The 26,578-nt window shown below is 44.2% G+C and overlaps 2 protein-coding genes across 2 annotated transcripts; both read left to right on the forward strand.

The window, feature by feature from the left end:
- Positions 1-2: 2 nt before the first annotated feature.
- Positions 3-5,925, forward strand: RPL18A (ribosomal protein L18a). The gene is made up of 5 exons (XM_083463812.1): positions 3-161; positions 1,108-1,287; positions 3,472-3,601; positions 4,752-4,861; positions 5,777-5,925. Exons 1-5 carry the CDS (start codon positions 144-146, stop codon positions 5,867-5,869), a joined length of 531 nt encoding a protein of 176 aa, XP_083319938.1. The 5' UTR covers positions 3-143; the 3' UTR covers positions 5,870-5,925.
- Positions 5,926-8,188: 2,263 nt separating this feature from the next.
- KICS2 (KICSTOR subunit 2) lies at positions 8,189-15,566 on the forward strand. Its single transcript, XM_083462478.1, has 3 exons — positions 8,189-8,579; positions 11,685-11,973; positions 14,262-15,566. The coding sequence occupies exons 1-3, from the start codon at positions 8,345-8,347 to the stop codon at positions 15,076-15,078; spliced, it is 1,341 nt and encodes a 446-aa protein (XP_083318604.1). The 5' UTR covers positions 8,189-8,344; the 3' UTR covers positions 15,079-15,566.
- Positions 15,567-26,578: the final 11,012 nt, after the last annotated feature.

Below are 26,578 nucleotides of genomic sequence, written 5' to 3' on the forward strand. Positions count from 1 at the left end.
CCCATTCAGAATGCCTTCCGCGTGAAACCAATAAGCGGGCGGCAGCTCCCCGGAAAGGCGGGGCGTCGCGTCGGGTTGGTGACGTGCGGGTGTTCGCGCATGCGGGCCTTCCTTTTCTGGGTGGCCGCGAGAGAGGCAGCACCATGAAGGCGTCGGGCACCGTAAGCGAAGCGCCGGTCTCGCGGGCTTGCGGGCGTGTCGGGCAGACGCTTCTAATAAGGCGAAGCGGGCGGGGGTGGGGGGGAAGCGGCAGAGGGTGGCGGCGACGGCGCAGGGAGGAGGCGGCTCTCCATGGGTCTTTCCTCGGCCTTGTCTGGCTCAGGCCACGAGCGAGCGCCCAATATGGCGGCCCTGGCGCCGTCAGCTCCTCGCAGCGTGGAGCCTCCGGGAGACGCGCTTGGCTGAGAAGCCCCGCCTAAGGCGGATGGTTCCCCCCCACTCCAAGGCCGTGGAATGGGGAGGCTTCCCCTTTATATCAGGCCTACTCCTCTCGCCTCCATTCCACCCTCATGGGAACATGCAGTTTCCAGTCGGGGCTGGTCTTCCTGCATCTTTTGAACTGGGGCAAACTACTGATCGTTGAAATATGCTTTTCCTGTATGTCAGGGATGGGCCAATGTGTGTGCGCACAATGTACAGAGCTCAGTATGATTAATGTCAAGATACCGTTGCACAGGTGGCGCTGTGAGTTAAACCACAGAGCCTAGGACTTGCTGATCTGAAGGTTGGCGGTTCGAATCTCCCCAATGGGGTGAGCTCTGGGGTGAGCTACCGTTGCTCGGTCCCTGCTCCTGCCAGCCTAGCAGTTATAAAGCACATCAATGTGCAAGTAGATACATAGGTACCACTCCAGCGGGAAGGTAAACGGTGTTTCCGTGCTGGCCACATGACCCGGAAGCTGTACGCCGGCTCCCTGGGCCAGTAAAGCGAGATGAGCGCTGCAACCCCAGAGTCGGTCACGACTGGAACTAATGGTCAGGGATCTCTTTACCTTTACCATTGCACAAGTAATTCATTTTTTACAATCATCTTGCAGGTAAAAACACCCTGGCTCTAAAAGCAGTATGGATTTTTCATGTTTGTTTTCTCTCTCTCTCTTTCTTTCAGCTGAGGGAGTACAAAGTTGTTGGGAGATGCCTCCCCACTCCTAAGTGCCCAACACCACCTCTCTATCGTATGCGCATCTTTGCTCCTAATCATGTTGTTGCAAAGTCCCGTTTCTGGTACTTTGTCTCTCAGCTGAAGAAGATGAAGAAATCTTCTGGGGAAATTGTGTACTGTGGACAGGTAAGACCATGAACAAACTTAAATCTTAAAGACCTGTTTAATTTTGTGGTTGGAATGCTTGCTTATTTGCTTAACCCAACATTCCCAGGTACCTAGCTTGTATATATCACCTGTGGGAAACTTCTGCCCCTCCAGATGTTGCTGCATTACAACTCTTACCATCCTTGTCAATTGGCCATGCTAGTTCAGCAGCATTTGGAGGGCCAAAGGTTCCACATACATATATTTGACCAATGCTTTATTAATAATTTTCAGAATGTCTGGTCTAGCTTTTTTGGCTTCGTCAAAAGTATTTAAGTGCTGTAGGTTGGCTCAAAAATTTTGCTCAGTATTTCGCTGCTCATTGTCAGTGCAATCCTAATCATGCTTACTCAGAAGTAACTCCTATTGAATGCAGTAGGGCTTCCAGGTAGGTGGGAGTTAGGATTGCAGCTTGAAATGCTTTCCCTCCATTTTGAAAACACTTTAAATTAATGTTACTGTGTTTCTCTGTAGCATGCTACTACTTCTTTGAAGAATCTAATTGGTGTAGCGTGTGGATTTGGCAGGATATTCTGTATTACTGTAATGTTTTGGGCATTTTACAGTTTTTAAAAGGGGTAGACATAGGACAAGGACGTAGAAAAATATTCCTTATAAACCTCCAAAGTAATCTCTTGATTTCAGCATAATTTACATAGGGTAGTCAAATCCCAGGTGGTATGGGATGATGGGAGTTGTTGTCCAACATCATCTGGGAACCCAAGGTTGAGAAAGCCTGGTCTAGAGATTGTTTCTCATTTAAAAGAATCCAAATTGGCCTGGAAGGGTTGAGATTGAAAATATAATATAAAATATATAAGATATAAAATTCTAATTCACATGGAGAGATTTCTTTCTTAAAATACTATAATTTGAGTTCACCCAGTAGAGCTTATTGGCAATAAGCTGGAGTCAAATGAAAGAAAGTGAAATTTAACACTTAATCTGCAGCTAATTTACCACCACAAGATGTGTTGATGGCCGCTAGCATAGTTGCATTAAATGGTTGATTACTAAATGAATCTTTCATGCTACAAGGCAGTATACTTCTGAAAATCAGATACTAACCTTCATATTTATATACTATTTTGAGCTTCTGAAAGCATCTTCTGGCATTCTGTCCACAGTTGTTTTTAGATTAATTCTGCAATCATAAGCACACTTACGATATAAGCCCTTTTGAATACAGTGGGGCTTCTGAAAAAACATGCATAGGATTATACCAGGATCTCTGAAACTGGTGTCATCTGGATTTCAGAACTGCATCTCTCATCAGCATTTGACAATGCTTGATAGGACTGATGAGAGATGGAGTCCATAGCAGTTGACGGGCCACAGATTAGTCTATCCTGCTGCAGATAGACATTGGTTTGCTGTACCAAGGAAATTTTACATTCTTACTAGTTTGTTTTGTGATGCCTGCATATTAGTTCCAGGAATGATCCAAATACAGTACTTAAAGCAGTACTTTGTACTCAGCAGCATTTTGTAGTAATGAAAGCCATATATACCATATAACAGAGATGAGTAATCTGTAGCCCTCCAGATGTTGCTGAAATAAAACTCCCATCATCCCGGTGTTAGAAACACAGATATGAAAACTAGGAGCTAAATGGCACCTTAAACCTTGGTTATGAGTACATCAACGGAATGTCTAGGCATGCTTCTTTAATAACAGTACAGTGCTGAAAATGAATGAACAGCTAAAATGTTATGTTCATTTTTCACATGGTCCTTCCCCTCCCACCACCTAATATTCTTAAGAGGGTCTCTTCTCCAATCTTCAGAGAGTACCTGGAAAATGGGAGTCAGAAAAATGTCCTCCTTTGCTTCCACTCTGCAGTTTTAATCTGAAATCTTAGGCGCCGTACTGCTCCCAGAGCTCAGAAACTGCTCAAACTAATGAAATTTCCTGCCACAAAATGTGCCTAGAACAATGGGATTTTTGAACAGTTTATCATCCTGGAACATTGGCCATGATGGCTGATGGGAGTTGTAGTCTAAAACATCTGGAAGTTAATAGGTTCCCTATTCCTGCCAAATAAATTTAACAGCAATGAAATCTCTCCATTCTGATCCATTTGTTGATTCGTTCACTTGTTATATAAAGCACTGCTAGTCTGTAATGTGATTTTTCTGACAATGTTATTAATGCAATCATAGGTTTTTGAGAAGTCTCCGTTGAAGGTGAAAAATTTCGGTATCTGGCTGCGCTATGATTCTCGTAGTGGAACTCATAACATGTACAGGGAGTACAGGGATTTGACAACTGCTGGAGCTGTTACACAGTGCTGTAAGTAGAGACCCTTTGGAATGTTTGGTTTCCTTTCGATACCACTATTGAAAGATAATGAAAAAGAGGAAATAATTCAAAGTTTTTATTGTGTCATCCATTGCATTTATTTTGATTAGTTATGCAACCTAAATTGACTAAGCATTTTATATGAAGCCAGGTTATAGTTGGCTGCAACCTATATTTCTGTGACTTACGAGTTGTGGTGGTAGTTTTGCTCCACCCATGCAGATTCTTTAACATTAAACGTTGTTTCCAAAAAATGCCCTACCACAGACTTATATGTGTGCAACAGAACTTTATCTGCTGACCCTCCCAGCACCTTCTGTTCCCTCAAAATTATCTCCTGATGGTTGGGGGACCCCCACTCAGAACTGATTTTTTTTTTTTTTTTTTGGGTGTGCACTGGGGGGGGAGAATAAACAAGTCCCGCACAAGTGGAATTTTGTTCATGCAGTGTTGGATACAACTCTTAAGGTTTTTTGAAAAATAAGTTGCAGCTTTGTGTGCTCTAGTCATAAAAAAGTTTGGGACTGATGCACATTCCATTGTTCTTGATGGGTCTTAGATATGGATAATGTGTCTGGCATTCTTTTCATTGACCTAGTTTGGGTCAACAAAAAAGGTTAGCATGGCTCAAAACCAACCTGCTGTTGTCGGACTACAACTCCCATCACCCCTAGCTCCAGGACCAGTGATCAGGGATGATGGGAGTTGTAGTCCAACAACAGCTGGGGACCAAAGTTTGAGAAATACTGTATAAACTGTACTCTGCCACCTAATTCATGTGATTTGTTGTGTGAGAATTACTTTTAACTTTTTTTTTGTCAACTGGGAACTTTGGCTGTCCTTTAGGACTATCCACATGTACAGATTACATGATGGAAGAGCCACAAATTGTTACTGGTGTTGAAATTTAAAACTGCATACAAACCCAAAGAGCATTGTTTATAATAAAATGTTCTTGCCGTGTGTGCAGATATTAAATGTACCTTGTCGCCTTTCAAGAGCTGCTGTGCCTTTGAAAGTGAAATTGAAGGTCCTACAAATAAATACAGAAAGATTGTATATTTGTGTATGTATAGATAGTTACAGGGCTCAACCTTGTTTATGCTATTAGAATAGTTCATAATTGTCTGGCATATTACAGATCGCGATATGGGAGCCCGTCATAGAGCTCGTGCTCACTCAATTCAGATCATGAAAGTTGAAGAGATCGCTGCTAACAAGTGCCGCAGACCAGCTGTCAAGCAGTTCCATGTAAGTAGATTAAATGCGTACTTTTGACATCTCTACAAAGTTGAGAATGGAACAGTCTTCATCAAAGTGATGTCAATAAAAAACTACAGTACTAAACCAAATCAAATTTCAATCATGTAAAATTGCCTATACTGGGTGTGCATGAGCAGATCTTCACTCAAGAGAATCCCCCATCCTCCTAGAGCAATTTCTGGGACAAGAGGGGGTGCAGATTGTAGATGAGGGAGGGAAAACGCATTATACTCATGCATGGACCCATTTTCTTTTACTGTAAAAAATACTTTTGTGTTCTATAACATGAAACAACATGCTTTTATTTAATAAGAGAAACCTATTTCTCCTCTTGCTGCTTAGTTTCAAATTTATAGTATTATGTATACACACAGCTTGTTTTGTTCTTTAAAATGTTCATTTGCAAAATGTCCTCTAAGGATTCAGTCTTTGTTTCTTCTTTGCTGATTAAAACATACAGATGTTTGGTTTTGGCTTATTATAAAAAAATCATATAATTTTAGTGCAGTGCAGTGTGTCCCCCAGCTGTTTTTTTATCACAATGCAGATTTCAGTGCAGATATGTAAGTGGTACCATGATATTACTGGGGAAAATGGATTTATATATTTTTGTAGTCCCATCAGAAAGGGTATGGAGCCTGAAACGTATCTGATATTGAAGGACACCTAAAAGACATTTTGCACTAGTGACTTTTTAGCAGCTTTGGGATGCTGCCTTTATTACATGTGCGTAGGGATTAGAAAGGTGCATCCCTGTTGCTATTAACATCCAAGATGTTAATTTATTTTTACTAACTCTATTTTTCTTGTGTAGTAATGTCAATTATTAAAACATAGTAGCCATGAATTAATTTTACTAGTTAGTGTCTAATGAACATTTACTAATGCTTTGTTTTCCTACAGGATTCCAAAATCAAGTTCCCTCTGCCACATAGAGTTCTGCGTTGTCAACATAAGCCGCGCTTCACCACCAAGAGACCAAACACATTCTTCTAAATGCAGATTTGGTTCATTTGCTCTGAGTTTCAATAAAGTTCTTTTTGAACTTCTGATTATTTTTGTTATGTCTGGAATATAATTGTCCCAACCTTGCAAATACAGTGTTGAGGGAAATTGCACTTCTGCCTGTCATCCTCTTCCCACCTCTCTGCTGTGCATCTGTGGAAGGACAAGGGAGCTGATGGATCTAGAGTATCATTCACAGAACAGGATGCTCTCTGATAGACCCATACACAGGCTGGCTTTGTCAGCTTATCAGAAAGAGCCTTGCTTTTAAGTTTTGAAGAGAGAAGAGCAAAGTTTCTGAGATTGCTGAGGAACAGGTAATTGTTATTGCTACAAGTAGCCATTTGCTACCTTAAATTGCTAGGCACACGTCTGTGGCAGATATAGAAACTACATATAGAAAGTTACATTTTGTACTTTTTATTATGCCTGTCACCTTCCTTAACATGTAAACAGACTCCAACTCAACAAAACTAGCAAAGAAGAACACACAGTACTTCCATTATGAACACAGGAAAATGCTAGGTTGGTGTAGCTTACACATATTTATTGCTCCAGTGTGCAAACTGTGTATAAAAAAGCAGTCTTGCCTTGTTCTTAGGAACAGCAGATGAGGTACAAAAGCTGGAGGGTACTAGTTGGCTGCAAGTAGGTGGGTTGAATGCCAGGCCTAGTGGATCCTGCCATGACATAGAGGCCTCCCCAAATTGCCCACTATGCCAGGTGCTGAAAGTGTCCCTGCATATTTGCACCAGAGTTTGTGTGGCCTATGACTGAGCTGAATATTTTGACGTGACAGACTCACTATAAAAATAGTTGAAAACATTGGGAAGGGTAATGTGAGGCACAAAAGTTGTGGCTATAGTGGGTGTGGAGAATCTTTGGCTGACGGCGTTTTCCCAAGCTATGCTACACAAAATGCCAGATACGGGGCTGGTGACGTTATAGCTGACTGTGCAACTATGGCACAGCCATCACTGCAGAAAGCAGGCACAACATCTGACAGGTGGTGACTTAAAAGGCTACTGGACAGATGCAATGCTGATACCATGATAGTCATCTTTCCCCTGATGTTGCTACTGTAAGTTTGGAAAATTTATCCAGAGATGAAAAAACAAAAACCTGGGGGGGGGCTTTATGTCTTTCCACTTAGTTCTTTCTCAGAATCCAAACGCAGGAAGCAAGGACAAATTGACCAATAATCTTGATTTTACCAGAAAAATATAGGGCGACTAAGAAAGCTGCAAAACAGACTGGTGGCATGTCTTTTGGTAAAGAACTGGGTGCTGAGTTGGAAGTACAGTGGTACCTCCGGTTAAGTACTTACGGTAATTCGTTCTGGAGGTCTGTTCTTAACCTGAAACTGTTCTTAACCTGAAGCACCACTTTAGCTAATGGGGCCTCCTGCTGCTGCTGCGCTGCCAGAGCACGATTTCTGTTCTCATACTGAAGCAAAGTTCTTAACCCGAGGTAATATTTCTGGGTTAGTGGAGTCTGTAACCTGAAGCGTATGTAACCTGAAGTGTATGTAACCTGAGGTACCACTATTGTGTAAGTGTGTAGCATAAAAAAGGAAGCCTGATACAGTCTTGGGCATGGGTGGCAAATCCCCAGCCTGACTGCGCCCCAAACCTGGCCATTATCAGTGGATGAGCAGAGAAGGAACGAGTTCCAACCCCACCGTCTATGTTCTTGTGAACATGCAGCTGTAGTACAAGGTTGGCCCATGCCAGGGGTCTGCAACCTTTAAGACAAAAAGAGCCACTTGGACCCGTTTCCGAAGGAAAAAAAAAACATGGGAGCCGCAAAACCATTGCGACATTTAAAGCATGCGCGCCGCTGCCCTCCGATCTGACAGCGGGCGGGAAGGTGACGTTGGGACGGTGCGTGACTAACGCACACACCGCCCCCATGCAACATCACAGCCAGTACAGCGCCCGCCACAGTGGGGAGTGTCAGGGCGCACAATGCGCCTCCTCCCCTCGCTAGTATCCGCCCCGGAGCCGCGGCAAAGGTGTAAAAGAGCCGCATGCGGCTCCGGAGCCGCAGGTTGCAGACCCCTGGCCCATGCCAAGGTTAGCCCATGCCGCTCTAGGACTTGAGCCCTTCTGTCCTCGCTGCGCTCCTTTGGAAACAAATTTGTCCCCGCCCCGCCGATTGTTGGATTCAATAAGCAATAGGATTCGTTCCCCTGATTCCTCGTCCCCGCCCCTCACCAGCCTCGCTCGGGTTCCCCCGCCCTTTGTCTTCCCTGATAGATCACGTGGCGCTGCCGCTTCCCTACAGCCCGATTGGCTCTTGAAAAGGGAAGGGGCGGGCGCGGGGGGGGGGTTATGATGGCCGCCCTCCGGCTCACGTGACTTGTCCTTTAGGTGTATATGTCTGCGGGAGCGCGCGCGTGTGTTTGTGGATGTCTCCGCGTTGGGGCGCGGGAGAGGTGGCTGCCGTGCGCGTGGCGGCGGGCGAATGGGGGAGTCTACCCCTCTGGGCGCGCCGGTGCCGGTGGAGCAGGCGGTGCTGGAGACCTTCTTCTCGCACCTGGGCATCTTCTCCTACGACAAGGCCAAGGACAATGTGGAGAAGGAGCGCGAGGCCAACAAGAGCGCGGGCGCCAGCTGGCTTTCGCTGCTGGCCGGCTTGGCCCACCTGGCCGCGGCCGAGAAGGCCTATCACAGCATGACCTTCCTGGGCCAGAAATTAGGTACCGACCGGGCCGCTGATGCTGCTTTGGGGCCACTTTTCTTCTCTCCTCCCCCCACCCCCGCCGCCCCATCCCACTGAGGCGCAGGTCTCCCCTTGACAGAGAAGGGCAGTTCTTCCTTGACGTGCGGAACTTCTCCTCAGGCCCGCCAGCAGTTGGTCCCCAGGTGTAGATGTTGAGTGAGGGGCAGGGGTGCCAACTTGAATAAAATATCGGGGTGGGGGGCAGGTATTATGTGAACTGCCCTGAAACCCCCGGGTATAAGTAAATGTAAAGGGACCCCTGACCATTAGGTCCAGTTGTGACTAAGCCGCTTCTGGCAGACCAGAGCAGCGCACGGAAACGCCGTTTACCTTCCCGCTGGAGCGGTACCTATTTAACTACTTGCACTTTGACGTGCTTTCGAACTGCTAAGTTGGCAGGAGCAGGGACCGAGCAACAGGAGCTCACCCCGTCGTGGGGATTCGAACCGCCGACCTTCTGATTGGCAAGTCCTAGGCTCTGTGGTTTAACCCATAAGAATAATAAGCCGCATCCCTGCCATAGCTGTCAACTTTCAGATTTGAGAATAAGGGATCACCAGCCTTGAAAATAAGGGATCAGCAGCTTCACCTGTCCTGGGGACAGTCTGCGGGATATCTAACAATCCGGGATAGCAGCGGGAAGCAGTGGGAAACGGTGCTGGAATAAGGGAATTTCCTGTAAAAAAAGGGAAGGTTGACAGCTATGATCCCCGCATAAACAAGGCGTGGCGCATGCACCTCATTTGAATGGCAATGCCCATAAACTTTGGCTGCCCCCCAGCTCACTCAGGTATTTTATTTGGGGGGGGGGCAAAGGGACCTAGGCCCCTAGGAGTTGGCTCCTATGCTGAGGGGTTGGGCCCATGTCATCCCCCTCCTGGACTTCACTCTCCCCCCCCCCTTTCTAGACACCCATATCCATGACAGCCTTGGGATGTTCAGCAGAACAAACAAAACCTAGGGACAGCTCAAAGGTATATTTGCAGGCAAAGGTGCACGTGTTTCATGGAAGAGTTTCTTAAGACTCCCAATGTTCATCACAAGCAATAAATCCTGTCATCCTGCCATTATAGTTCCCGTTTCTTACCCGGCATAAACTGAATTCAATAATAACAATATTGGGGCCCCCCTTTTTTAACAAAATACATCGGCTTTTTGTTCTGATATAGCCTGATAGTGAAAGCATGTGCTGGAGCAACTGCTTTGCGTGCAGTTAGATCTTAGGTTCAGTTGGAAACACTGGTGGAGAGATGTTGCCAGTTAATGTAGGCCAGTGGTGTCCAAACTTTTTTCTAAGAGGGCCAGATTTGATGAAGTGAAGGGCCGTGAGAGCCGGCCAAAGGACCAACCAAAGTTGTTGAGCTTTTTTAAGGCAATACTACTGAGCTAGCTAGAACAGAAATCTGATTTGTGCAAGGTGTGTGTGTGCAAGGCAGCTTTTTGTCCACTTGAAGGCAACAGCATTAGGTGGTCTGTGGCCGAATGGAAACTAATGGGCAGAAATCATTTTGGGTGCTGGAATGGTCATTTAAATGTGATAGAAAGAGTCCCAGTTAATAGACTTTGGAAGGAGAGGGTGGTGAATGGGTCCTTCATCGTACAGGCTGCAGATTAACTTTCAAATCATTGAGCAACTTGTTCAGATTTGTAAAGCTACTCTAAAACAGCATTCTTTGACAAGGCACTGGCAGTCCAGGTAATGTGCTGATATCAGTAACCTGTTAGGGTTTTCTGGTTCTTCTCATGTTTGCAGAACTAGGTTGTAGCATGGAACTGTCAGCAACACCAGTTTAATAAAATCACCCAATAGGCACTGTCCAAAACCAGAAAAGCATAAGTCCTTCCTGAAGTCTCATATTCTGAAAAAAGCCATGAGACAAAATGAGAGAAGAGTTGCAGAGGAATTTTGCACTTGCTGGAGTGGGAAAAATAAAAGCATGAAAAGAGTTAAAGAATCTTGTAGGGATTTTTAGTCCTTGCTTTCAAAATCACAGCTGGTTACAAATAAGAATTATATTACTCTCATGCACTATGTTCTTTGCATTTGATTACTTAACTCTGCTTCCTTCCCTTAATGGGTCTTGTGACTCTCTTGAGGTGTGATGTGGCTCTTGGGAAAATACATGCTTAAGCTTTCTTGATCTTAAATAATTTAAAATGTACTTGCTTGTGTGCTTTTAAGGACTAATGAGCAGGTCTTTGAGTTCATCTGTTCTCTTTGAATTCTGATTTGCAGTTAGAATGTTGGTATATTCATGACTGTACGTTTCACGTTTCAGGGTTTAAAAAACTTAAAAGTGTTTCGTGTTGTTTGGTCAAAAACACATTCAAAAGCAGCATGAGTTAATATTAATAGCAGCATGAGTTATTAACATTTAATGATGGCAATGCTGTGTAAAATCCCTAGAGAAGAGGTTACTTCTAGGTTGAGTATATTCTTCCTAGCAAACTTAGAAGTAATATCTAGACCTTTCTGAAAACAAGGCATGGACAGTGAAGCAATGTGGCAGAAGGCCCCTGATGAAAAATTAATTTGGAACAAGTAGAGGTTAAACTGGGACGCAGGTGGCGCTGTGGGTTAAACCACAGAGCCTAGGGCCTGCCAATCAAAAGGTCGGCGGTTTGAATCTCCGCGACGGAGTGAGCTCCCGTTGCTCGGTCCCTGTTCCTGCCAACCTAGCAGTTCAAAAGCACGTCAAAGTGCAAGTAAATAAATAGGTACCGCTCCAGCAGGAAGGTAAACGGCGTTTCCGTGCGCTGCTCTGGTTCACCAGAAGCGGCTTAGTCATGCTGGCCACATGACCCGGAAGCTGTACGCCGGCTCCCTCGGCCAATAAAGCGAGACGAGCGCCGCAACCTCAGAGTCATCCACGACTGGACCTAACAGTCAGGGGTCCCTTTACCTTTAGAGGTTAAACTTGCTAAAATGCAAACTTCTATTACGCAATAATGAAGTCTCTTACAAGTCATTGTTGCTGCTGAACATGCAATTGCTAATTAACTACGGAGGCATATTGTTTCGTCTTGTGCATTTTTCATCCATAGTATTGGTAATATATACTTCTTTTCAAAAAAAATACAGGTGGACAGTCTTTCTTCAGCCGAAAAGACTCTATACGAACCATATATACATCTCTGCATAATGAACTGAAGAAGGTGGTGGCAACGGGTCGGAATGCATTGGGGGGAACAGCCCCCCACCTAGAAGAACTGCTTTCTCACCTGTCTGAGCAGCTCTGTTATTTTGTTCAGGCTCGAATGGAAATTGCTGATTTCTATGAAAAAATGTATAGCCTTAGCACCCAAAAGTTTATCAACTCCGAGGAACTGGTAAACTTCTTGGAATCCATCCTTAAAAAGTACAGCTCAAGGTCAGTGTGTCCTTTTAATGTCATTGATGTTTTTATTTTAAGCAGAAGGATTGAAAATGTGCATTATAGCTTTGTCAGTGTAAAAGCAGTCCGGAATCCAAATGGTTTAGTCTTTATACCATTTTACATATTAGCAAAAAATGAGTTTAACATATATGAACAATGCCAACAAAGTGTCTGCACTTCCCCCCAACCCCGGTGTTTTATATGACCAGTTGTTGGAACAGGGATCTGGCACAGTTTCTATCATGTTTGCTATCCAACAATTTCATTAACTTTCATCTTCCCCTACCCCTTAATTATTATTATTTTTTTAAATGGGCTCAGGAAGCCTCGTACCTACGGGACCGCCTCTCCTGGTATGCCCCACAGAGAAACTTACGGTCTTCAAATAAAAACATCTTGAAGGTCCCAGGCCACAGAGAAGTTAGGCTGGCCTCAACTAGAGCCAGGGCTTTTTCGGCTGTGGCTCCGATCTGGTGGAACACTCTGTCACAAGAGACTAGGGCCCTGCGGGACTTGACATCTTTCCGCAGGGCCTGCAAGACAGAGTTGTTCCGCCAGGCCTTTGGCCAGGGCACAGCCTGACTCCCTCCCTCGGCAATCTTCGCGGAGCTCTGGCCCAATGGTTGCCAGTGGCCTGAATTAATTAATTTTACAATGAATGATCTTAGAGTGTTGTTTATGTTATACTTTTATACTGTTTTATTGTTGTTAGCTGCCCTGAGCCCGGCTTCGGCTGGGGAGGGCGGGATATAAATAAAATTTTTTATTATTATTATTATTATTCAAATTTATACATAGTGCCTAAATTTAAGAACATAATCACAGATTTAGGGTTGGTACAAAATTGAGAAGCATGAGATCCTTCCTTAAGCATATGAAACATAAGCACACCCTCTCAGCCTTATCATCATGATTTTTCTGAACTGCAACATCCACAAATTAATTTTAAATAGTTCCCCATAATTTAATTTTTAAAAAAATATGGTTTCATATCTGTATTTCTTAATTGCCAGTGTCAGGAGTAGACATTTTTGTGTGTGTAGAAAGCAGGTGTGGAAATGACTTTGTAATGGTGTCTGTGGTAAGGCTTTTAATTAGTACACATTTCTGAGACAGTGTAAGTTTTGTCATTCAGCCTTCTTCATCATCATTCAGTTGACAATTATCTGGAATTACAGTTTTTCACTAGATGTCCCCGACAAGGCTTGCATTCAGTTTAAATTCTGCTTCATTTAAACTTGGTTAGCTGAGAGTCTTATATGGTGGACTGAAGGCACATTGTCTCCAAGTAGGCAACATTTTTCCAGACACAATATCAGGAATGTTCCTCTCATTAGGAAACAATTTGAGCACTGGTCTGTGCTTTTTCTTCTTTATCTAGTTTGCAGTAACAATAAAATGGCTGTTGAACTGGTCGTTGGAACCAATTGGAGCTGAAATTTTGTAGAAATGAGTAGCGGGTCACTTTCAAGTGGATGTTTATATAATTTAATTAGTATAACTTATTCTGACCAAAGTTTTCTGCTGCATCCAAATGTGAAGTATTCTATGGTGAGTTGGAGGGTGGTTGTTTTTTGCAGAATTTGGGAGTAAATCATACATTATCCAACACTTGGAAGTACTGGCCCACTTCACATGTATGCTGTAATTAATGGTTTACCTTGAACATACATTTCTGGTCTGTTTATGTCCTCTCCACTACCGTGTGGAGGAAACAAACCATGATCTCTGGCTTAATGTTCTGACTCTGCTTTGTTTTGCTCCCAACAACCATAATCAGTAAGCCAAGAATAAACCTTGGCTAAGATTACGGTTTGTTAGGAGCGAAACATACCATGGTTCCTTGTTCAAATACAACACCAGCTGGGGATTATGGTTTGCTTTCTGCCAATGTGATCCAAGAGGATTGAAGCGGGCATGATTTACCATGGTTGATGGCTTCTTGTGATGTGTGAATGTGGCTGTTGTGCCCCTTGGAGACAAGCATAGAAAATTCTCAACTTTGATACATTGGTGAGTGGAACATGGGCGAACTGCTGATTCAGCATACCTGGTACATGATTGTAACATGCAGAGTTGCCAAGATGATCCTAAAATCCTGTTAGAAGTAGTGACAAAGCTCTTCAATTCTGTTTTGTTGTTTTGGTGTTGTTTCCGGGAAGGACAGCATTTGGGAAGCATGCTCTAGAACTGTACACTCTCTCTGGATTTCCGGCTGATTGAGAGAATAGCTTTTCTGTGCAATGCGTCTCATGCATCTCGAAATGTCTTCCCTTCTCTAGATTTCATCATCCAATCCTTAGTCCTCTGGAAAGTAGCTTCCAGTTAGAAGCGGATGTGCTTACCCACCTTTTGAAGGCTCAGGCACAGATCTCAGAGTGGAAATTCCTCCCATCCTTGGTCCATTTGCACAATGCTCACACAAAGCTGCAGACCTGGGGACAGATTTTCGAGAAGCAACGAGAAACCAAGAAACACCTGTTTGGCGGCCAGTCTCAGAAGGCTGTGCAACCGCCACACCTTTTCCTGTGGCTCATGAAACTCAGGAATATCCTCCTTGCCAAATTTAGCTTTTACTTTCACGAGGCACTTAGTCGGCAAACGACGCCATCTGAAATGAAGACATTGACTGCAAAAGCCAATCCTGATTATTTTGGGAAAATTTCCAGCTTTATCAGGAAATACGATGCTGTTAACGTTTCCTTAATCTTTGACAACCGTGGATCGGAGAGCTTTCAGGGACATGGTTACCATCATCCCCATTCCTACAGAGAAGCCCCCAAAGGTGTTGATCAGTATCCTGCAGTAGTATCTCTGCCCAGTGACAGGCCTGTTATGCACTGGCCCAATGTCATCATGATTATGTCTGACAAGGCTTCTGACCTCAACAGTTTGGAAAAGGTGGTCCATTTCTATGATGACAAAGTTCAAAGCACATACTTTTTGACTCGCCCCGAACCTCATTTTACCATTGTAGTTATTTTTGAATCCAAGAAGTCTGAGAGAGACTCTCATTTTATCTCTTTTCTCAATGAAACTTCCTATTCCCTTAAGAACTCAAAAGCATTTGCAAGTCTGAAGCCTGGATCCAAAGGATAAAAGGATTTGCTATTAAAATTGTTTATTGGACTGCAAGGAAACTGGCTTTTAAGGCTTCTAGAAATGCCTGTTTGTGTATGTTGGTCATTTTTTAAAAAAATAGAAGCTATTTTAATATTAAGTATTTAATGTTTAATATTAATATTCAGCATTTTTGGAATGAATAGCTTGAATGATATAAAATTGAATTGGAAGGTGGCAAACTCCTCAAATGTAGTGCACTAAAACTATCAGGATGGTGTTTTGCTCAACTGCTGTATTTTTTTTAAGTCTATATGACACTTGTTTGCCTTTACCTAAATGCACTTTATCTGCTGCTGGTCTGTCACTTAGCATTTGCTGGAAACAGATTTGAATAGGAATACGGAGTGTGAATCCTACCACCAAAAGCAATTGCTTATATTAAAAGTATTCTTTGGTCATATTCACTGGAAAATGTTGGAACTTGAAGCAAATAATTGCAATAAATTAAATGCATAATGGAAAAATACCTTTCTTTCTCAACTCTGTAAAACCTTGGTCTGGAATTCCATAACCCACATATAAGGCCCCATTTCATCATCTTGTGGTAGTGTCTTTACAGATCCCTTTCTCTCTAAGTCTTATGCTTAGTTATGCTATAAAGTTAAAGGTACCCCTGCCCGTACGGGCCAGTCTTGACAGACTCTAGGGTTGTGCGCTCATCTCACTCTAGAGGCCGGGAGCCAGCGCTGTCCGCAGACACTTCCGGGTCACGTGGCCAGCATGACAAAGCCGCATCAGCGCAGCACACGGAAACGCCGTTTACCTTCCCGCTATAAAGCAGTACCTATTTATCTACTTGCACTTTGACGTGCTTTCGAACTGCTAGGTTGGCAGGCGCTGGGACCGAACGACGGGAGCGCACCCCGCCGTGGGAATTCAAACTGCCGACCTTTCGATCGGCAAGTCCTAGGCGCTGAGGCTTTTACCCACAGCGCCACCCGCGTCTCTCTAAGTCTTTCTAAGTCTTTCTCTCTAAGTCTTGTGCTTAGTTATGCTATAGGAAGCTGTATATACTTGTTATTATTTATTTATTTTAAATTATATCCCATATCTTTCCTTGAAAGAGATCAAGGTGGCTAATAGTGAAAATAGCTCATGGTTTGTATCCAGTAGTGCCACCTACATCAGCTCTGGAAGGTTTGGGGGCTCCAGAGCAGGTTCAGGGAGAGTGCCAGGGCAGAGGAACACATTTCAAGGGGGGGAAAGAGGAAGAAGTCCTATTGTACTTGCAGAACTCAGCTTTTACAACCTTGGATCCAAACACAAATACAACAGTTTAAACCATCAAGCTAACACAGATACATGAAAGCATTAAAACGTCACCAGGAAGCAACAGCTCTGCAGTGAAATAAAAATTAATCAGCCTTGGGGCATTTAAGGATATGCAAATTTCTTAAACTTACTTTCTAAGTCAGCTTATGTATCTAACCAAGGACCTTAGCTTTTATAGAGGTATTGTTAACTGGTTTTTCTTTTCTGGCATGCTGCCACATGCTGCCATTCTTCAGCTACTATTCCACAATGTACTCAAAATGTTGTTTTTTCCCTTCTAGAAATGAAAAGATCCCAACATTTGCAAAAGATTCAGAATGGATCCTCAGTATTGTCATTTGTGTGGCACCACCCCCACTTTCTGGGTGGGGGCTTGTGTGGTGTGGTTTTGGAGATAGCTGCTCCATGCCACTCCCTCTGACCAGTGCAAGCTGTCAGTTTGCGAACTATTCACGGGATGGCAGCTAGTGAAGGGAGTTCAGGGATCAGCTGTAGCTCAGGCAGACACAGAGAGTTCCTCCTGTCTAACCTTTTATAATTTGTTAGAATTCCAGAATACAAGGTATTACAGTGGTACCTCGGGTTAAGTACTTAATTCGTTCCGGAGGTCCGTTCTTAACCTGAAACGGTTCTTAACCTGAAGCACCACTTTAGCCAATGGGGCCTCCCACTGCTGCCGCGTCGCCGGAGCACGATTTCTGTTCTCATCCTGAAGCAAAGTTCTTAACCTGAAGCACTATTTCTGGGTTAGCGGAGTCTGTAACCTGAAGCGTATGTAACCCAAGGTACCACTGTATATACCAAAAAATCCAAAGAAAACTTGCAAGTGCTATCTCCATGCACATGCTTAGAAATCCTACGTTTACTGGATGGCAGGACACAAGGGAAGGGAAGGTGAGGGGTGTGACTACAACCACAGAACTTTTCTCAGTTGGGTGCAATCTTCCATTAGTGTGGGAGGGGGGAAAAGACACTAGCTTTGTAATAACAGCAACCATGTGATGAAAGGTGTAGAATATCAGCTCCAAATGCACTTAAAAATGGATCCAGCCGCGGCTATATCACTATAAATGGCAAGTGTGGAAAACCCCTGACTAATGCATGGCTTTTTTATTTTCTTTTATTTGGAGAGGTTAGTCATACTTCTCTCTTGTGAAGACATAATTACACGGTGCAAACCACTAGCATGGCTCTGTTGGCCACTTTGGAATATTTGGGTATGGAGGGAGATTTTAGGAACAAGTTACTTTTCTTTTTTTCTTAGAAGATGAGCCATTTTGTATGGTTGGATGCTATCCAGACCCAGTCCTTTGCCAGTTTTAATGTCAGTAAGGCCTAGGAAGTTGTCTCTTGTCACCACCATTTGCCTGAGTTCCTCAAAACTCATTTTCTGTGAAAGGGACCTGCCTTACACCCTCTGCTGAGAAGACAAAAGCAATGCATTCAACTTCTCTGCAATCTCCTTTGGTTGAGATGGAAGTACATTCATTCATTTTTTGCAACACAACAGTGCCAGGAAAAGATAAATGTTCCAGTATGGGAAGAAAGAGCATATATCTTTCAGAGAAAATTAACAATAAAATAAAGACACGGTATGACTAGAGGGGGAATTTTGTTATTGATACCATGGGATCTATCGGTAGGTTTCTATGACACTCCTGCAACCACCGTCTACACACCACCTCAAATTGCAAAAGCCTCACTGGCTGTGGATTTAATTGCATTTTCCCAATGGTGATATATTGCAGCTGAGTGCTGCAATAATTCAATATCCTGAACAGAAGCCCTTTCTTGAAGGAAAGACAGTTGCGTCCTGCAGAACAAATGAACATCAGCTGTGCTACATTTGTTCTTTGAAAAACTGGTTGTCTGGGAAGATCCTTGGGGACCGGAGAATATAGTGTGCAGGTATTGTCAGGTGTGCGTGCAGGAGACAAGCCCAGTGACCAATAGGACTTTGCAGGACTGGGGCCTTCCTAAGTTTGTTCTGAACATGCAAGGCACGGCCACACAGGTGAGGCCGATTGGTAACTCACAGCACCTGGTGGCAAGAGCTGGGAAGGGATAGAAGGTCAGCATTTCCCTTCAGCTCTTTGCTGCAACACCACGCTTCCTGCCTTGCTGCATTTGACTTCTTGCTTCCTGATCCTTGAACCTCAGCATCTTGATTCCCTGCTTCTTGATGCTTGGACCCCTGACTTCGTGATTCCTTGCTTCCTGACCCTCAGACCCTTGGCTTCTTGACTCCCGGCTCTCTGACCCTCGGACTCTTGGCTCCCGACTCCTGGCTTCTGGACCCCTGTCCCTGCTCCCACCCTGCCATCTTGCCCCCGGTCCTGACGTCACCTGCCGGGACTTCGATCACCCGTGAACCGGACCGTGACAGGTATGGTTTAAGTGTTGTGGTCTCCAACTCTCTTTACTAGCCGTTACAGCTACGCATATTACACTGATGGCATTAGCAATAGCCTTTAGAACAATATAAATGGAAGGTTAAAGTAATAGACCTTGCACTGGCATTTAAAATCACTGTCCGTTTTCAAAAGAGCAGTTGAAAGTACACCTGTGTATACTTTCGGTATGGTATAAAAATTAAAATGGGTTTTAAAATAATTTTGGTTTGAGTGACCTGGGAGCTTCATTAAAAAGCATCACATACTTTTATTTACAACTTTACAACGGCAAAAGAACTGTGGTAACGTTTATTACCGAAAGAACTACTTTTGGTTGTGTCACTAGGTGCAATTCAGCTGCATTAATTGTATGCACTTTGATGTTGCTTTTGAGACGATTGCACCGACTGTCTCCAGTGCAGTTAAATGCACCATCAGGCATGCTCAGGGCTTTTTGTCAGCTGGAACTCTTCTGCACTTCTTGGCTGGCTCCAGAAGTGGGGGGTGGGTGGGTGAGACCTGACCAGCCTCAGCAAAGCCCTGCTACACATCCGGCTCATGACGGACTCTCCCCAAAGCCCAAAGTCTCTTCACAAGCTGGTTGCACAGTGGGGCTTTGCTGAGGCTGATCAGCCTCCCAGCTAATAGCTGACACAGAGGAAGGCTGCACCTCAACTGAGCAAGCTCCCAGCTGAGAGGTGTGCAGGTGTCAAGGCTCAGGGACTACTATCCCTCCCCCGGTGGCAGCCAAGAAAAAGCAGATAAGACAAAGAATCCTTATCACGTAATTTATTCAGTATTCACAGAGTACAGTGGTACCTCGGGTTAAGTACTTAATTCATTCCGGAGGTCTGTACTTAACCTGGAACTGTTCTTAACCTGAAGCACCACTTTAGCTGCTGCGCCAGAGCATGATTTCTGTTCTCAGCCTGAAGCAAAGTTCTTAACCTGAGGTACTATTTCTGGGTTAGCAGAATCAGATCCCGCAGGGCCCTGGTCTCATGAGACAGAGCGTTCCACCAGGCCGGAGCCAGTGTTGAAAAGGCCCTGGCTCTGGTTGAGGCTAATCTGACTTGCTTAGGGCCCGGCACCTCTAGGGTGTTGCTATTTATGGACCTTAAGATCCTCCGTGGGGCATACCAGAAGAGGCGGTCCCATAGGTATGAGGGTCCTAGGCCTTGAAGGGCTTTAAAGGTCAAAACCAGCACCTTAAATCTGACCCTGTACTCCACCGTATCTATGTATCTATCTAAACCTACCTATGTATCTACCCGGGTGTTGGTTTAATAAGGGAATTAGTCAATACATAGTGGGGGGGGGGGAAGAATTGACTTAGTCTGGAAAAAGTTCAGCCTTTGCAGTTTTTACATTCAAGAACCATTGCCCTCTGTATCACAGTCCCAGACTTTGGTGCCTCTCGTTAAAAATACCTGGGAGACAAGCTAGAGAAGCCCTCTAAAACTGATGATTCATTGATAGGATGGATCATTGGGCTGACAGGTCCAAGCCAGCTCCCTATATCTATATATAAAGCTCCGACCTGCTCTATAATCACTTCAGTTGCTCAGAATAGCAACCTAAAAGCTTTTCACATTTCAAATTCCATAATCTTGTCACTTTAGTTAAAGGCCTGCCTTCAAGATGGAGTAGATTTTTCTACCAGAAGTACACTTGCAACTCTTACATTTTTAATACTCTTCTCACTTTCAGCGTTTTCCCCTTAAAACACACACACACATCACTGCCCCAACTTTGAAAACATAAAGTTCTGAAAGTTGAGCAGCAAATATATGATACACAATGTGCTTTAGGAACATTTGTTAAGCATGCCGTGTTATAGGGTCACAGTCATGGCCCTCTGTTGAGATGAGTCTGAACCACATGCCACCACTATAATGAGGTACCTGGTGGAGGAAGAACTGGCTTTATGGCTTATAGTTAGACAATGCTTCAGTTGGCTAATTTGAAACTTGGCAGTTCGGGGAAGGTAGGTTGGAGGATGGCCCATGTTGAATTTGGAGTAGAAAGGATCAGAAATGGCTAATTTTACAAACGTTTGATGAGAGGCTTCAGCAAGTGGTGGGCACCAGGGCAACATCTAGTATGGGATGAAGAGCCTTGGGGGCCTTCCAGGACTCTCTCTGTGACAGGCGATGAGGCTCTTTGAAGATGTATTTCCAGCAAGCCTTCAAATAGGAGTTTCCTCCATATTTCATTTTAGCACTCTTGTTGATACAAACTACTTCCTGTTCCTGGAGCAAGACACACTCCTATCATCTGTCAGTGGGTGGCTGCCTTGCTGCAGCAAAGCAACGGGGAGCTCACTTTACGCTCCTGGTTGTTCCTTTGAACTCATGTCAGTACCTGCCCACACCTACTGTCAGGTGTGGAGCAGGTGGGCTTGGTTTTCCAGGCCAAACTGGAGCTTCAGCTGGGCCATATTTGACCCACAGGCCAGAAGTTCCTCACCCCTGACTTAGATTTCTATACAATGCAGTAAGCAAAACTACAGTCAGAGTGGATATCGAGTTGAACATGTGCGCTTTAATTTGAGAGCTGAGAACCTAATTTTAAGTGAATTGCTAATGAATCCTACATATATTTTGAAGGCCATGAAGCTTGAGCTAAGACTTACCTACAGTCCCCAACTGTAACCACTTTAAAATGGACCCAAGATTTTAGAAACAATTTTATTCAAACCTTAGCTAGGAAATCCTTGGTCCAACAACTAATTTTTTTCTGGCATTTTTTGGATCAGTTAGCTATTTTCTATCATTTAGGCTGAAACTATTTTGTCCCAAATTAGCATTTTGAAAGTGCAGCCTATCTGCACTTCTTCTGTGGCTCAGGGCTACAGAGATAAAATATTTAATGGTGCTAAATTTTTGACACTATGCTGAGTGCACCATTTGCTCATGAAGTACTGAGGATTTTCCATGCAGCATGAAAAATAACTGCACTGTTTACTGAAAAAAAGTCTATTAAATATTTGAGCTGTTTATGAGAAGTAGCAGATAAAAGTGACAGAATCATCTGACTTCATTACATAACCTACTAGCTAAATGTCAAAAGTGATAGGCAGGGGATGGAGAGCTCCAGTTCTTACTGCTTCCCTGTCAGACTTCATGGGCTTCAAGGGTTAATTCCAAAATGGATAGCCGCCTTTTCAGGTATATGGTTTTCAAAGTGTTTTATTATATTGAATCCTATGGCCCTCCAGATGTTGTTGGACTGAAAACCTTTGTTATCTATAACCACTGTGTGGGATAACCAGCCTCATATAACCAACATGCTTAAGTTTAATTAATGCATGAAGGGGTTAAGATCAGGCACCCCCAAACTTGACCCTCCAGATGTTTTTTGGGACTACAATTTCCATCATCCCTGCCCACTGGTCATGTTAGCTAGGGATGATGGGAGTTGTAGTCCCAAAACATCAGGAGGGCCGAGTTTGGGGGTGCCTGTCATAGAATAAGCTGTCCTGCCAGGTTTAACTCGTCTTGGGAAGGACTAGGTAATCAAGTCTTTGTTTTCCTCCAGTCTGTCTAAGAAGCTCAGTGTATGAAGAGGCTAAGCTTGTTGCTCCAGCATAACCCCATGGCTTTCACAAGCCGCTTGAGTTCCTGTACTAATAATTTAGGAACTTTCAGCACTGTAACTTAGCCAAGTTTTATTTCTTGTGCAGCTTTTTCTGAAGACTGCATGGAAAAACACATGAATCTAACTTAGCTGGAGAGTTTGTAAGTAAACCATTTGAAACTTATGAAACATGGATTCGCCAAAGCTGGGGGAAGAAGGGCTACTTTGGAACTTCCTTGAACATTTTTAATGTCTTAATCTATATTTCTATTCTTTCCTTTGCTGCATATTTTGCGATTTTAAACCTCTGCTGGGGTTCTCTCACCAAAGAGTAATTGTATTAAACCTGAATCTTGGCAGCCAGAGACTTCTCCTTTTTTACCTATTTTTTCCTTGCGACCAGCACATTGGCCATGCTGGCTAGAGCTAATGAAGCTCCACAACATTTGCAGCATCACAGGTTCTCTATCCTGGCAGAGAGCCTAAAATTCATGCCCTTTGATTGTCAATGGACTGTATTTTACTGGCAGCGGTTTCTGTGCTGCTACCCACAGGAGAGAGATTGATAAAGCAGATTGGAATCCTCTTGTTACTCGCTTTGCCTTACCAGTGTGGCACCTATGGGCACCAGTGTGCCTGCCAGTACCTCCTTTGGCACTCATGAAAGGTGGCATTAAACATCTGCTTTAAAAATCCACAATGCATAAAAGGCTGTCTCCTCTTCCTGCTCAGTTCTTTGAACTGGCTCAGCCTCGCTTACTTTGAAGCCATTATGCCACACCCCTGTGGCAGCCATTTTGTGATAGGCCACCCCCCACTGCCCTATATCAGAATTCCACATGTGCTCACTGGTCCCCAAAGCTTGGAGCCCCCTGCTTTACAGACGCTCTTCTAGAGCTGAATTCCTTAGATTGGATTATTTGTCCACCTACCCTGGTATTGTCTACTCTGTCCGTGAGTCGCTCTAGGGTCTCAGATGTGCTTTTCCCATTACCTGCTACCTGGTCCTTTTTTAAAGCTGGAGAGACCAAGTACCAAGGCTTTCTACAGGCAAATAATATGCTCTATCACATGGGTAGGCAAACTAAGGCCCGGGGGTTGGATCCGGCCCAATTGTCTTCAGAATCCTGCCCGCGTGGATTTTACATGAGTAGAATGGGTGCTTTTATTTAAAACGCATCTCTGGGTTATTTGTGGGGCATAAGAATTTGTTCATGTTTTATTTCCCCCCCAAAATATAGCCCCCCGCTCCAAGGTCTGAGGGACAGTGGACCAGCCCCCTGCTGAAAAAGTTTGCTGACCCCTGCCTATCATATTCAATGGCAAATTTCTTCACACCATGATCCCCTCCAGACATCATTTCAAAGGGCTTTTTTAGGGCTGATTATTTGTGCTCAGGGTGGTATCAGGGTGGTTATACATGATCCCACTTTCAATGTCATTTGTGTCTGCAGAAATTTTCCCCATTCACTTTCTCTATGGTAATGAGCTTAGGGTGGTGTACATTGTTTTCTGCCTCCCAATTTTATTGTTACAACACTTATGTTAGGCTGGGAGGCAATGGCATGCCCAAAGTCACCCAGTGAACTGGGATCTGAACTCAGGTCTTAAGTCCAACATTTTAACCACTGCAAACCTAATCTCCACTCATGCAGGTATCAGCATGCTTGCAGAAGTACCTTGGGGTGGGGGAAGCCTCAGGGTAATGTCCCCCTAAAAACAGAGTCCAGTAAGGACCAAGAATGGTGGGTGAGGGTTGGCGTGGGGAATGGAAAGCTGGCAGAGGGCAGAATGGAATGGAGAGACTGGAATCCTGGAGAACAACATTCTATGCTGCAACATTTTGTTGCTGGTACCTCTCGTTCCTCTCCTAATTCCAGTGTAGCTTTACTACTCCCAGGCTGCAGCTGTATGACTTTGTGTAAGGATTCCTGCATGTTCACCTGTGGAGCAGATTATTGGATCTGTGTTGGGGAGCCCCAGAGAATGTAGTTTAGGGCTGGATGGGACAAATCCCAGTGTGTATGTGTTTTAAAGAAAGCACAGCACTGGGCTGACTGTGTGAATGAAAGCAAGCCACTAGGGGGAGATTCTGGATTAGAAACCTTTAAAAAATCACAATGCATCCAGTTTTGAGGCACACTACACTTTCTATCTCTTGCTATAAAAGCCCAGAATGCAGTATGACACTGTCGTGACGGAGGCGCTTCTCATGAATAAGGTTGATCCATGTGATGGCACACATTGTCACTGCATGAAAGTATGCCTGGACTGATGGAGAAACTCTATAAATAGCTTTGGGGATGTACACAATGGATATAGTATTCCCCCCTCTCCATTTTTTAAGTAAGTAAAAGATTTAAAGGTGTGTGTGCGCGCACACACACACACACACACAGAGTGGATCTCATTCCCTCTCTTATACAGTGGTACCTCGGGTTACATATGCTTCAGGTTACATACGCTTCAGGTTACAGACTCCGCTAACCCAGAAATAGTGCTTCAGGTTAAGAACTTTGCTTCAGGATGAGAACAGAAATTGTGCTCCGTCGGCGCGGCGGCAGTGGGAGGCCCCATTAGCTAAAGTGGTGCTTCAGGTTAAGAACAGTTTCAGGGTAAGAACAGACCTCCGGAATGAATTAAGTACTTAACCCGAGGTACCACTGTAAAGCAACCTGGTGGGATGGAGGGAAGGAAAGTTAGATTCTGGTGCTGATCAGAGTAGAGGTGCTGGGAGAGGAGTCCTTAAGCCTCCTGTCTGTACTCTCTTCCTGATTGTCATTTCTGCACTCTGCTTTTAGCCCTGATGGGAATAATAATAAACAAAGGCAAGTTGCTGAACCAAGGTGTTTTTCCTCATGTGGGTGGAATTTAATAGTTACTTATGATAGGGGAGGGAATTGATTTACATCAGGGAAATTATATTGGAGCGTTAACCCACCAGACTGCTTCAAGAGAGCAAATCACAAGCCTCATAGGGCTATTTTAGCCCATTGTCATTTGTGTAAGCCCGGGCTGGGGAATTGGTGACAGGGTGGTAGTTGCTAAATACTATTGGGTCCAAGGTGGCTTTTTCCCCAGGCGTGGCCACACTGTCACCTCTTCCAAGGTGGTTAGAGCCACCCACTCATGCGAAGACTCATTCACCACACCCTGAACCCACCCCCCCAGTCTTGCTAAAGGTAGCTATGGCTACCTTTAATCAGCCATGAAGGTCGAGCATCCAAGCGCCATGTTATTGGGTGCAAATTCACAAATACTCTTGTCAATGCCACCCGGCTGCAGAGCTGAAGCTGATCCTACAAAGCATGGCTTGATGGGGCATTAGAAAGCTCACTTGAGACGGCATCGATCGTGGCATCTTGCTTGCGGTGGAGATGACTGATTTTTGTCCTCAAAGCGCCCAACTCTTCGAGGTTTCTGAGGTGTCTTGGTCTCCCTCCCTCAATGTAAGGCTTGACAGCTTATGGATCACGCTTAATAATTCCATGGGCCAATTAATCGAGGACAGAATGCAAACCGTGAAGCAGGTCCTCTTCTGTCAGCCTGGTCTTGACACAGGGATAGATCAAGAAAGCAATCTTCCTACTGAAGTGTTACTGTTGTTAATCAGAAATATTGGACCGTCGTAGTAAATGGGGAAATTATGAATGCTCACTTTCAGAGAGCTGGTCTGTTCAGGATTTTTTTCTTACAGTATCACTCAACCAGTACTTGCTGTAGAAGGTAATGATATTCAATTGGTTACTATGGTAATGATGCACTAGTTGCCATGGTGCGCAAGTACTGTATATATATCTATTTATCAATTTATTTGAAGGCAGCAAACGGCGGGCAATTTTTCAATGTAATCAAATATGCCATAGGTAGCCTAGGGATAAAATGTAGATATGTACCAATTGCACAAAGAAATGGAGGGACCCCAGAGATAAATTCAACACTTCTTGGCACTCCACATTTACAGAGTTGCTAAATATGGATGTGCCCCCCCCAACTTTGTGGAAATTCAACCCTTCCTCCCTGTCCCTTTGTCTAAAATATTCATTCAACTAGTGCCTGTTGCGACTGGGGTGGGGGCAGAAGTCAGCAGTAGATGGAGCAAACTAATTCTATTTTTTAAGATAAAAATTGTTTTTAAATTTGTTTTGTAAAAGAGTTTTAAATTGATTTTAATTTGTTTTGACATTATGTTTCCCCTTCCCGTCCCACTCCCCGGAGCACAGACTCCTATG

The sequence above is a fragment of the Podarcis liolepis genome (assembly GCF_965112155.1).
Source record: "Podarcis liolepis genome assembly, chromosome: 10".
Classification (NCBI taxonomy): domain Eukaryota; kingdom Metazoa; phylum Chordata; class Lepidosauria; order Squamata; family Lacertidae; genus Podarcis; species Podarcis liolepis.